Here is a 14,258-nt window from a genome sequence, read left to right on the forward strand (position 1 = left end):
AGCTGGGATTGTTCTCCTCAGAGCAGAGAAGGTTAAGGGGAGATTTGATAGAGGTGTTCAAAATCATGAAGGGTATTGATAGAGTAAATAAGGAGAAACTGTTTCCTGTGGCAGGAGGGTCGGTGACCAGAGGACACAGATTTAATTGGCAAAAGAACCAGAGGCGAGATGAGGAGAAATATTTTTACGCAGCAAGTTGTAATGATCTGGAATGCACTGCCTGAAAGGGTGCTGGAAGCAGATTCAATAATAACTTTCAAAAGGGAATTGGATAAATACTTGAAAGGGAAACATTTGCAGGGCTATGGGGAAAGAGCAGGGAAGTGGGACTGATTGGATAGCTCTTTCAAAGAGCCAGCCCAGGCACGATGGGCCAAATGGCCTCCTTCTGTGCTGTATCATTCTATAATTGTAAAGGAGGCTCACAGTAATAAAGCTGAATGCTCTGATTGCCAATTGGTCAGACTGTCATGAGACTGACTGGAGAAATTTAGGAGGCAGCAGTGTAAGGGTTAAGATCTTTGTGCAGCTTTGGCGTGCTGAGGGTTTTCAGCTTGCAAGCCATTAATCAGTGGCCTTTCTTCTTTCGAGATTTGATCAGGATTAACAGCTCCAGTGCAAATGAGGCTTTGGTAGCCTTGTACATCCCACCCAGTGAAGCATCATTCAGTGATAGTGGTTGCTAATGTTGTTGAGGCTGGTGATGTTACTGATGCTGCCAAGGTGCGACGTGCTGACCGGACTGAAATGGGTCGGGGGCTGGAGACCGTGGCCGGGGTAAAGGGTCGGGGTCGACCCCGGCCAGTAGGAGAATCCCGAGGGAGAGACGTTGGACGTCACGAGGTTGAGCTTGGGGATCCCAGAGAACGGGATGTGAGCCAGGTTGCTCTGGAATTTGTACAGTGCGTGCTCGGTGGCAGAGGGCTGGCAGACCTGTGCCAGCCCATGGAAGTCGAACTTGTAGGCGTAGCGCTTGCCGTGGACTTTGGTCATGATGTTCTTGTCGTAGTAGTAGCGCAGCGCCCGGCTCAGCTTGTCGTAGTTCATGTTGGGCTTGCTCTTCCTTTCCCCCCACCGCCTGGCCACCTCGTCGGGGTCGATGAGCTTGAACTCACCGTTGGTCCCTTCCCAGGCGATGCAGTTGGCGTTGGAGCTGTCAGACAGCAACTCTAAGAGGAACTGCCACAGCTGGATCTGTCCACTGCCTACGAGAACAAATTAACTTAGTTAAAAAAGAAAGACTTGCATTTATATAACTCCAACCTCAGGACGTTCCAAAGCACTTTACAACCAAGGAAGGACTTTTTTGAAGTGTAGTCACTGTTGTAATGTAAGGAAATGCAGTAGTCAATTTGCACACAACAAGGTCCCACAAATACCAATGTGATAACGACCAGATAATCTGTTTTAGTGATGTTGGTTGAGGGATAAATGGTGGCCAGGACACCAGGGAGAATTCCCCTGCTCTTCTTTCAAAATAGCACCATGGGATCTTTTACATCCACCCGAGAGGGCAGACAGGACCTCAGTTTAACATCTCATCTGAAAGACGGCACCTCCAAAAGTGCAGCACTCCCTCGATCATGCACTGGAGTATTTGCTCAAATTCTGGAGTGGGACTTGAACCCACAACCTTCATGACTCAGAAGGCGAGCATGCTACCACTGAGCCACAGCTGACATAGTTAGTTAGAGATGGACCTTCATCAATGGCCCAAACCCCTCTTCCAAAGCTTCTCCCCATTGACCCAGTGGGTAAAAGCACTATCTAATGTGGTACTGAGCATAGAGACCAGGAAAGTGCCCCGTTCATTCCTTGGTCTGTGCTGGCTTAGTTAATTTCAGTACAATTGGCCTTAGTGTCCATAGGTTAGGGAGCGTTTACAATAAACACCTCACTTTTGCAGGAGAAAGAAAGAAGAAATCTTTGCATTTCTACAGTGTATTATTATGTCAAAACATCCCAAAGTGTTTCACGTACAATGAATTACTTTGAAGTACAGTGAATTGGAAAGGCTATTCAGCAGCCAGACAGCACACAATGGTGCATGTCTTACACAATCAGTGGTTTTAAAGGAGCAGGATACAGTAACAAAAACTACTAATAATGAAAAATCTCCACTTACAAACTAAAAAGGAGATTCCCTGCAGTATGTTGATTCTCTGAGTCACTCCTAAATCTTGGTTATCTTGGGTCCGTACTGAGGACACTGCAGTTACATGTTTCAGACATCTCCCCCCATCCCCCCCGCTTCCCCCCTCCCCCCACCACCTAGCATCCTGATCCTGTTACCATGACACTGAATTGTGCAGAAATGAATTTAGAAAGAGATAAAGGTCCATTGTCACATCTCCGACTGCACCTCAACCAGACACCACACAGGGGTCACGGCGGCCAAACCTTGCCCCAGCATCCCTGACCCCGTTTCCATGACGCCATATTGCACACAAATAGATTTAGATGTAGAAATAGATAGATTCCTCATTGTCACATGACTGACAACAACAACAACTTGCATTTATATAGTGCCTTTAACGTAGTAAGATGTCCCAAGGTGCTTCACAGGAGCGATTCTCAGACAAAATTTGACACCGAGCCACATAAAGAGATATTAGGACAGGTGACCAAAAGTTTGGTCAAAGGGGTAGGTTCTACGGAGCGACTTAAAGGAAGAGAGGTAGAGAGGCGGAGTGGTTCAGGGAGGGAATTCCAGAGCTAAGCAGCCGAAGGCACGGCCGCCAATGGCAAAACGAAGAAAATCATGGATGCGCAAGAGGCCAGATTTGGAGGAGTACAGAGATCTCGGAGGGCTGGAGGGCTGGAGGAGGTTACAGAGATAGGGTGGATCTATCTCCGGGTCACAGTGGGTCCCACCCGAAACAGTTTGAAATAGCTCTTAAACTGAAGGAGTAACCAGATGGTCCAATGAGGCAGTGTGGATCTGTGTCTCTGCTGCGAAAAGCCAGGATTGCCCAAAGGCAATCCTTGTAACAGTGTGGCAAACACTGCACACTGTCCCTAGGCCCGACTCTCCCCTCATAAGAAGATACTTATGCTCTGCTCTTAGCCCCATGTGAATCAAACAAATGGGGAAAAAAAATCCCCCTGGGAAGGAACGATGAATCCTGCTGGGAAATCAAACCCAGGGCCTCCAGCACTCAACCAACTGAGCTACTGACTCCATCTGATCTGGATGATGGTGAGATCAATAGTAGGATGCACAACTTAATTACTGAAATATTAATGAAAAGAAATTGTATTGCCAGTGGCTCATTGGTTGATTAAATTGCCCTACCTTGTGTGATACTGGGCCGGATGGTCTCGGAAGTTGCCAGCTTCAATGCTTCATTAACATTGAGTCAGCCACAATTCTCTGGGCCAGGATGCAGATAAATTAGCCAGCATCTGCTCTGATGATCACTGTCCATTGTCTAGCTCAACCAATGGAATGTGCACCCATGTGACTGTCAATTAAGGATAGAATTGAGCTAGACGGTTAACTATCCTCTTGACATTCACTGTCTAGACACGCATACAAAGAGTCCCTTACCCTTCCTTTCTTTCTTATCTAGCTATCAACCTACCTACCCACCTATCTACCTACCTACCTACATATCTACTTTACTTCTGTTCTTATGATTTTTGGTACAGCTTTTATGTCAACATTTAATTTTGAGACTGTCTATCTAAATATTTTATAATGGCATTTTCCCGAGTAAACAGTTGCCTGTCATTATTTGTTGATGAACCAATTGAATCACTAAAATGCCTTTGTGAAAATTTTCAGCTGCCATTTTTTCTCAGTAACTGAAATTTCTAATGTCTAGAAAAAGGTTATAATCAAAATAAAAAGAAATTTAAAAATACATGTTTCTCAATAATATGATTAAATTTAGCCTTTTTTTGCATCTCTTGATACTTTCATCAAAGTTTTTACTTGAAGGCCTCAGCCTTTCCTAAAAGCCTGGGCTCGGACCTGCTATTTTCGCACAAAATGTGGATCTTTGAATGTTCCAGGCCACAAATCTGTGGGGACCACTTCCACCACTCCATTCTACTGAGCATGAGTAACTTGCTGGTGTCCAGAACATTTGGGAAAGAGGAGGTGGGAGCAGTGAGAATTCCAGCAGATGGTGCCACCCCACTGATCCCATCAGACTGCAAGTGGCCAGATTAAATGTCAGCTTGTCCCCAATTCCTGTGGCTTTCTCTTCAAGGAGGAAACCCTGGTACATTACCAGGTCCTAGCCCATTTCCCACCCCCCCACCCCACCCGCCTAGTTCTCCACCACCTCCCCCCGCCACCACTCCTTAATGCTGGTACTCCTTTCCAGGCCACAAGGAAATTAAAGCCTCAGTCTCCAAAAAAAATTTTTTTTTTCCTTTTCAAAATTAAAGAAAAGATAGAGGACAAATTTCAAAAGCTTTATTCAGGTAAAATTTATTGTATGTGTTTTTAATATGGAAAGTGTGTGTGTGTGTGTGAGAGAGAGAGAGACAAAAAGAAAAAACATGACAGACTATATTGTTTACACATGTTGTAGCTTTAGAAATTGTCCAAATTAGAAATACTCTATAAATTTAAAAAAGCATATTAACCTGAGAGAGAAACACACACTTACATTTTCTGATCAAAATGCCAAAATTGACTCAGCGGGTTATTGTCAGTATTATGGTCAATAAATATATGCTAGAGTGCATTTCTTCATCCTAATTTGAATTCTTTTGTTAAAAATTGACATGAATTTTGAAAGGAAACAGAATACTTCTGATTATCACCTGATTATCAACTGTGCTTTGTTGATAGTTACAAAATGTAAATATTTTCATGACTGACACCTGTTGAACGGAGAGAGGCAGAGAGACAGCACAGAAAGAAACGTAGATATAAAGAGAGCAGGGCAGACAGACCGAAACAGAGAGAGACACACACAGAGATACACTTCCAAGAACCAAGCACAAAGCACCAAATTTAATGTTTATTGAGTTCCCTTAGAAAATGATAAGCCAGTGCTGCCGGAGCTGGAAACCAACCCCAGTGCAGCTAAACAATACTCTCCCAAACCCAGTACTGCTAAACGTTAGTATCTAACTCCAATTGGTATATCTTGCAAACCATCTTTGCTGCATATTCTCAACCTTGAAACTGGCAAGGGATTAAAAATTAAATAAATTGTTGCAGGACTAAATCGATAAAATGCAGGTCATTGATTGACAGCTTTCACAGAATAATGGATAGAGTCAATCTCAAAGCAGCAGGAATCCTCCCAGAATATCATTTAATTACAACGGAATTTGACTTATTCAGTCACTGTAAATCAGTGGCCCGGATGTCATCCCTTGCCTGGCATAAACAACCGTATTGTTCTAAAAGAGTGTATTCTCTGACTCACTGTGAGCAATGCCAGGGACGATCTGCCTGTACATATGAAGGAGAATGGAAGGACTGAGCTTGGGAAACCTTTGTTATTTAAAGTACATTAGGTCCGATTCCATAATTAACAACTATGGTAATACACACACACAAAGGGCAGAAACAACCTGAAGCGTGTTCATGGTCACCATTGAAAATTCAGTTTGTACAGTGCACAACTGGGGGGAAAGGTTAGGGCACTGGGAGAAGCAGGATGGAGAAGGTAAAGGTAAAGGCCTTCTTAGGAGTAGGGGGCAGGGCAAGGGTGGCTTGGTGCTCAGGGCAGTGGGAGAGACGGAGAAGAGGCAGCAGAAAGGATCCAAGTGAACAATCATATTCATGACTATCCATCAATTATGTTATGGTTATTGCAGCTATTAGTTGGTAAAGTGATTTGGAAGCTGCCATTTAGAATAAACCTAACCTTAATCTTAACTCATGCTAACCCTTTCTATTAACCCCATCTATGACTACTCCTGCCAAATCTGTCAGAAATGGTAACTGTTCCTGCTAATCATAACGAACTCCATTCATAATGATGACTACTGCTGCTAACTCTAACTAATCCTATCCCTAATGGTGACTGTTCTGGCTAACCTTAACTATTCCTATCCCTAATGGTAACTGTTCCGGCTAACCGTAACCATTCATATCCCTAATGATGGCTGTTTTGGCTAACCTTAACTAATTCTATCCCTAATGGTGACTGTTCTGACTAACCTTAAGTAATCCTTACCCTGATGGTGACTGTTCTGGCTAACCTTAAATAATCCTATCCCTAATGGTGACTGTACTGGCTAACCTTAACTAATCCTATCCATAATGGTTACTGCACTGGCTAACTTTAACTAATCCTATCCCTAATGATGACTGCTCTGGCTAACCTTAACTAATCCTGTCCCTGATGGTGATGTACTGGCTAACCTTAACTAATCCTATCTCCAATGGTGACTGTTCTGGCTAACCTTAACTAATCCTATCCCTAATGGTGACTGTTCTGGCTAACCTTAACTAATCCTATCCCTAATGATGACTGTTCTGGCTAACCTTATCTAATCCTATCCCTGATGATGACTGTTCTGGCTAACCTTAACTAATCCTATCCCTAATGGTTACTGTTCTGACTAACCTTAACTAATCCTATCCCTAATGATGACTGTTCTGGATAACCTTAACTAATCCTATCCCTAACGGTGACTGTTCTAGTTAACTTTAACTAATCCTATCCCTAATGATGACTGCTCTGGCTAACCTTAACTAATCCTGTCCCTGATGGTGACTGTTCTGGCTAACCTTAACTAATCCTATCTCCAATGGTGACTGTTCTGGCTAACCTTAACTAATCCTATCCCTAATGGTGACTGTTCTGGCTAAACTTAACTAATCCTATTCCTAATGATTACTGTTCTGGCTAAGCTTAACTAATCCTATCCCTGATGGTGACTGTTCTGGCTAACCTTAACTAATCCTATCTCTGATGGTGACTGTTCTGGCTAAACCTAACTAATCCTATCCCTAATGGTGACTGTTCTAGTTAACCTTAACTAATCCTATCCCTAATGGTGACTGCTCTGGCTAACCTTAACTAATCCTATCCCTGATGGTGACTGTTCTGGCTAACCTTAACTAATCCTATCCCCAATGGTGACTGTTCTGGCTAACCTTAGCTAATCCTATCCCTAATGGTGACTGTTCTGGCTAACCTTAACTAATACTATCCCTAATGGTGACAGTTCTGGCTAACCTTAACTAATCTTATCCCTAATGGTGACTGTTCTGGCTAACCTTATCTAATCCTATCCCTGATGATGACTGTTCTGGATAACCTTAACTAATCCTATCCCTAATGGTTACTGTTTTGGCTAACCTTAACTAATCCTATCCCTAATGATGACTGTTCTGGATAACCTTAACTAATCCTATCCCCAATGGTGACTGTTCTAACTAACCTTAACTAATCCTATCCCTAATGGTGACTGTTCTGGCTAACCTTAACTAATCCTATCCATAATGGTGACTGTTCTGGCTAACATTAACTAATCCTATTCCTAATGGTTACTGTTCTGGCTAACTTTAACTAATCCTATCCCTAATGATGACAGCTCTGGCTAACCTTAACTAATTCTATCCTTGATGATGACTGTTCTGGCTAACTTTAACTAATCCTATCCCTAATGATGACTGCTCTGGCTAACCTTTACTAATCCTATCCCTAATGGTGACTGTTCTGGCTAACCTTAAATAATCCTATCCCTAATGGTGACTGTACTGGCTAACCTTAACTAATCATATCACTAATGGTTACTGTTCTGGCTAACTTTAACTAATCCTATCCCTAATGATGACAGCTCTGGCTAACCTTAACTAATCCTATCCCTAATGGTGACTGTTCTGGCTAACCTTAACTAATCCTATCCCTGATGGTGGCTGTTCTGGCTAACCTTAACTAATCCTATCCCTAATGGTGACTGTCTAGCTAACCTTAACTAATCCTATCCCTAATGGTGACTGTCTAGCTAACCTTAACTAATCCTATCCCTAATGGTGACTGTTCTGGCTAACATTAACTAATCCTATCCCTAATACTGACTGTTCTGACTAAACCTAACTAATCCTATCCCTAATGGTAACTGTTCTAGTTAACCTTAACTAATCCTATCCCTAATGGTGACTGTTCTGGCTAACCTTAACTAATCCTATCCCTGATGGTTACTGTTCTGGCTAACCTTAACTAATCCTATTCCTAATGATGACAGTTCCGGCTAACCTTAACTAATCCTATCCCTGATGGTGACTGTTCCGGCTAACCTTAACTAATCCTATCCCTGATGGTGACTGTTCTGGCTAACCTTAACTAATCCTATCCCTGATGGTGACTGTTCTGGCTAACCTTAGCTAATCCTATCCCTAATGATGACTGTTCTGGCTAACCTTAACTAATCCTATCTCTAATGGTGACTGTTCTGGCTAAACCTAACTAATCCTATCCCTAATGGTGACTGTTCTAGTTAACCTTAACTAATCCTATCCCTAATGGTGACTGCTCTGGCTAACCTTAACTAATCCTATCTCTAATGGTGACTGTTCTGGCTAACCTTAGCTAATCCTATTCCTAATGATGACGGTTCTGGCTAACCTTAACTAATCCTATCCCTGATGGTGACTGTTCTGGCTAACCTTAACTAATCCTATCCCTAATGGTGACTGTTCTGGCTAACCTTAGCTAATCCTATCCCTAATGGTGACTGTTCTGGCTAACCTTAACTAATACTATCCCTAATGGTGACTGTTCTGGCTAACCTTAACCAATCCTATCCCTAATGGTGACTGTTCTGGCTAACCTTATCTAATCCTTTCCCTGATGTTGGCTGTTCTGGCTAACTTTAACTAATCCTATCCCTAATGATGACAGCTCTGGCTAACCTTAACTAATCCTATCCTTGATGGTGACTGTTCTGGCTAACTTTAACTAATCCTATCCCTAATGATGACTGCTCTGGCTAACCTTAACTAATCCTATCCCTAATGGTGACTGTTCTGGCTAACCTTAAATAATCCTATCCCTAATGGTGACTGTACTGGCTAACCTTAACTAATCATATCACTAATGGTTACTGTTCTGGCTAACTTTAACTAATCCTATCCCTAATGATGACTGCTCTGGCTAACCTTAACTAATCCTATCCCTGATGGTGACTGTTCTGGCTAACCTTAACTAATCCTATCTCCAATGGTGACTGTTCTGGCTAACCTTAACTAATCCTATCCCTAATGGTGACTGTTCTGGCTAAACTTAACAAATCCTATCCCTAATGGTGACTGTTCTGGCTAACATTAACTAATCCTATCCCTAATGGTGACTGTTCTGGCTAACCTTAACTAATCCTATCCCTGATGGTGGCTGTTCTGGCTAACCTTAACTAATCCTATCTCTAATGGTGACTGTCTAGCTAACCTTAACTAATCCTATCCCTGATGGTGACTGTTCCGGCTAACCTTAACTAATCCTATCCCTGATGGTGACTGTTCTGCCTAACCTTAACTAATCCTATCCCTGATGGTGACTGTTCTGGCTAACCTTAACTAATCCTATCCCTAATGATGACTGTTCTGGCTAACCTTAACTAATCCTATCACTAATGGTTACTGTTCTGGCTAACCTTAACTAATCCTATCCCTGTTGGTTACTGTTCTGGCTAACCTTAACTAATCCTATCCCTAATGGTGACTGTTCTAGCTAACCGTAACTAGTCCTATCCCTAATGGTTACTGTTCTGAATAACCTTAACTAATCCTATCCCTAATGGTGACTGTTCTAGCTAACCTTCACTAGTCCTATCCCTGATGGTGACTGTCCCTGCTAACCTTAACTAATCCTATTCCTAGTGGTGACTGTCCCTGCTAACCTTATCTATTCCTATCCCTAATGGTGACTGTACCTTAACTAGCTCTATCCCGGCTGTTGATAACACCAACTCGAAACCCGGTGGCGAGGCTGTACGGAATGAAGAGGGAGTAGATACAGCAGAGCCCACTAGCAGAGCTGCAGACACGCGTGTCCTATCGGTGCCCCGGGCTCTCTCGGTCCCGAATGCTGTTGGTTCCCTTACCTTTCTGCACTCCGGGGTTAAGGGCTCCCCAGGTCCCGTGCTTCCCTTCCTTCAGTAGGTTGTCGTGCGCTGTATCTGGGAGAGAAATAGAAAGCAGTTCATAAAATGAGCGCCAAAAAAAGGTCAAAACCCTAAAAATAATATTGGCATTCCCGGATATCTGTATAATTTAATCATTTTCCACAATCTCTTCCTTAAAGTTCTGGGTACGACTTACTTGTCAAAATATAAAATATAGTTCAACACTTTACTAATGTACAGCAAAGGCTGGACTGTCTCTACCTATCTCTCTGTCTCTCTCTCACACACACACACCGATATTCTCCTGACTTTCAATCTCTGGAGTTTGCCTTTCCCGAATCCAGGAAACACGTTCAGGAAAAGACGGCAAACTCACTTCCGACAGCAGAAGCCTTTTTCTTTATAAAACGGCTGAAGCGAAAGAGAGAGGGAGAGAAATCAATTTGAGAGGAAAGACACGTGGAGCGCTTTGGTACAAGAAAGAAATCGAGAACTGGAGGCGCAGAAAGAGAGGGAGAACGAACTTCAGACAAAGGGGAGGATAAACTTAGAGGAAGCAAAGGAGAGGGAGAGAGAGAATTCAGGACTGCGAAGGAGAGAGAGAGAGAGAATTCAGGACTGCGAAGGAGAGGGAGAGAGAGAATTCAGGACTGCGAAGGAGAGAGAGAGAGAGAATTCAGGACTGCGAAGGAGAGGGAGAGAGAGAATTCAGGACTGCGAAGGAGAGAGAGAGAGAATTCAGGACTGCGAAGGAGAGAGAGAGAGAGAATTCAGGACTGCGAAGGAGAGAGAGAGAGAATTCAGGACAGAGAAGGAAGGAGAGAGAGAATTCAGGACAGAGAAGGAAGGAGAGAGAGAATTCAGGACAGAGGAGAGAGAGATCGATCTCAGGCAGCGGGAGAGAGATCTCTGGACAGCGAAGGAGAGGGAGAGAGATCTCAGGACAGCGGGAGAGAGGGAGAGAGATCTCAGGACAGCGAAGGAGAGGGAGAGAGACCTCAGGACAGCGGGAGAGAGGGAGACCTCAGGATAGCGGGAGAGAGGGAGACCTCAGGATAGCGGGAGAGAGGGAGAGAGACCTCAGGACAGCGGGAGAGAGGGAGAGAGACCTCGGGACAGTGGGAGAGGGGGAGAGAGATCTCAGGACAGCGGGAGAGAGGAAGAGAGATCTCAGGACAGCGGGAGAGAGGAAGAGAGATCTCAGGACAGCGGGGGAGAGGTAGGACAAGGAGCGAATGAGACAGGACCATCGCCAACGATAGAGAGACAGGACCAGAGACAACGAACAAGTGAGAGAAAGGACCAGTGACAGTGAGATGGAGAGAGAGGGGATTAGTGACAGCGAATAAGAGAGGAAGGACCAGAAACAGTGAGTGAGCGGGAGAAAGAATTCAAAATAGCTAAAGGAAAGAGACAGGACTAGAGATAGTGAAGGAGAGAGAGAGATAGATAGGAGAGACAACGGAGGAGGAGAGAGCTATGACTAGGGACATGGAAAGAGCGAGGGTTGGGGCCAGAGACAGCAAGGGAGAGAAAGGTGACTGGAGACAATGGAGAGAGAGGCAGAGAGGGAGAGAAAGAACTTAAGACAGCTAAAGAGAGAGAACGAAATAGGACTGCAAACAATGAAAAGAGAGAGACAAGACCAAGGACAGTGAAGGGCAAAGAGAGAAAAAATAGAGACAGGAAAGGGGAGAACTAGAGGCAGAGAAGGGGAGAAACAGTTAGAGACAGAGGAGAGAAAGGGATACATAGAGAGAGGGAAAGAGAGTTAGAGAGAGAAAGAGATAGAGAGGGGGAATGAGAGAGAGAGTTAGAGAGGGAAGGAGAGAGTTAGAGACGGGGAATGAGAGAGAGAGTTAGAGAGAGGGAAGGAGAGAGTTAGAGACAGGGAATGAGAGAGAGAGTTAGAGACAGGGAATGAGAGCGAGAGCTAGAGAGGGAAGGAGAGAGTTAGAGACAGGGAACGAGAGAGAGAGCTAGAGAGGGACGGAGAAAGTTAGAGACAGGGAAGGAAAGAACGAGATAGACAGGGAAGGAAGGAGATAGAGAAGAGGGAAGGAGAGAGTTGGAGACAGGGAATGAGAGAGAGAGTTAGAGAGAGGGAAGGAGAGAGTTAGAGACAGGGAAGGAGAGAGTTAGAGACAGGGAAGGAGAGAGTTAGAGACAGGGAATGAGAGAGACAGTTAGAGACAGGGAATGAGAGAGAGTTAGAGTGAGGGAAGGAGAGAGTTAGAGACAGGGAATGAGAGAGAGAGTTAGAGAGGGAAGGAGAGAGTTAGAGACAGGGAATGAGAGAGAGAGTTAGAGACAGGGAACGAGAGAGAGAGTTAGAGAGGGAAGGAGAGAGTTAGAGACAGGGAACGAGAGAGAGAGGGAAGGAGAGAGTTAGAGAGGGAAGGAGAGAGTTAGAGACAGGGAATGAGAGAGAGAGAGTTAGAGAGAGGGAAGTAGAGTTAGAGACAGGGAACGAGAGAGAGAGGGAAGGAGAGAGTTAGAGACAGGGAATGAGAGAGAGAGGGAAGGAGAGAGTTAGAGACAGGGAATGAGAGAGAGAGGGAAGGAGAGAGTTAGAGACAGGGAAGGAGAGAGTTAGAGACAGGGAATGAGAGAGACAGTTAGAGACAGGGAATGAGAGAGAGTTAGAGTGAGGGAAGGAGAGAGTTAGAGACAGGGAATGAGAGAGAGAGTTAGAGACAGGGAACGAGAGAGAGGGAAGGAGAGAGTTAGAGACAGGGAATGAGAGAGACAGTTAGAGACAGGGAATGAGAGAGAGAGTTAGAGTGAGGGAAGGAGAGAGTTAGAGACAGGGAATGAGAGAGAGAGTTAGAGACAGGGAATGAGAGAGAGAGTTAGAGAGGGAAGGAGAGAGTTAGAGACAGGGAACGAGAGAGAGAGGGAAGGAGAGAGTTAGAGAGGGAAGGAGAGAGTTAGAGACAGGGAATGAGAGAGAGAGAGTTAGAGAGAGGGAAGTAGAGTTAGAGACAGGGAACGAGAGAGAGAGGGAAGGAGAGAGTTAGAGACAGGGAATGAGAGAGAGAGGGAAGGAGAGAGTTAGAGACAGGGAATGAGAGAGAGAGTTAGAGAGGGAAGTAGAGAGTTAGAGAGAGGGAAGGAGAGAGAGAGTTAGAGTGAGGGAAGGAGAGAGTTAGAGACAGGGAAGGAGAGAGAGAGTTAGAGTGAGGGAAGGAGCGAGTTAGAGAGAGGGAAGGAGAGGAAGAGGGAGTCACAGGGTAGGAGAGGAGGTGCTGTACCTGGCAGGTACATGTTTAACATCAGATTATATCCGGCGGGGTTGAGAGCCGATCCGCAGTTTGCTGCTTGTTTCATGGCGAGTCTGGGATCAAAAGCGGTTCCCAAACATCATCGGGAGGCTTTTAATAAATTAAAAAAATACTGATTCACCCTCCCCTCCCGATCTGGTGTGAAATGTAAGGCTCGGAGAGAGTTGCGAGGCAACAGTCTGGATATCAGGAGTACAGAACAATGATCAGAGAGTAATTTCCTGAAAGATTGAGACTGGCTGGATGGTTTAATTAAAACAGCAATTCAACATTGTCAGAGAGACGCGTCTCGGCAATAAAATCTCCAGTCCCGATCGCTCGGCTCCACCGAAGAATTAAACCCTTATCAAAACTCCATCGCCTTTTAATAAAACTCTCGTTCTGGTCGCGCTGATCTGCCCCGTTTCTATGAAGTGCTGAAGTACCAGCTTTGGGTCCGCTGCACTTTCCGCTCCTTTAACTCTCTGCAAACAGATTCGCGTGTCCCAGCCTCTCCCTCCCAATATTGACTCTATTCCGGATCCCTGAACCTGGGAAAACAAACCAGGGCCCGAAAGCAAATGAGCCAGAAACGTACTTTCTTATTTCATTACATATATTTCCACCCTTAGCTGTTTGCAAGGACGCTGTGTTTCAGGGGGTGTTTTCTCTTTAAGTGGTAAAGGGGATGGAATGGTAGAATTAGATTCCCAAATATCAGGTACAAATCCATGAGGCCATTCTAATGAAAATCGAATCTGATTCATATATATATAAACGCTATAACCATGTGACTCTGGTTATAGGGACTAGCAGCCCCCCTTTGCTCCCCTGGCCGGCCTCCCATCTTCCACCCTCGGTAAACTTGAGCTCATCCGAAACTCTGCCGCCGGTAACCTAACTCGCACCAATACCCGTTCACCCATCACCCCTGTGCTTGCTGACCTACAT

At 44.6% G+C, this 14,258-nt stretch overlaps 1 protein-coding gene across 1 annotated transcript; it reads right to left on the minus strand.

Moving 5' to 3' along the window:
• Window positions 1-666: 666 nt before the first annotated feature.
• On the minus strand, window positions 667-13,374 carry fev (FEV transcription factor, ETS family member). Its single transcript, XM_067986755.1, has 3 exons — window positions 13,299-13,374; window positions 10,024-10,098; window positions 667-1,205 (listed from the first exon to the last, which is right to left on the minus strand). The coding sequence occupies exons 1-3, from the start codon at window positions 13,372-13,374 to the stop codon at window positions 667-669; spliced, it is 690 nt and encodes a 229-aa protein (XP_067842856.1).
• Between the last annotated feature and the right edge of the window lie 884 nt (window positions 13,375-14,258).

This window comes from Heptranchias perlo, chromosome 7, assembly GCF_035084215.1.
Source record: "Heptranchias perlo isolate sHepPer1 chromosome 7, sHepPer1.hap1, whole genome shotgun sequence".
Classification (NCBI taxonomy): domain Eukaryota; kingdom Metazoa; phylum Chordata; class Chondrichthyes; order Hexanchiformes; family Hexanchidae; genus Heptranchias; species Heptranchias perlo.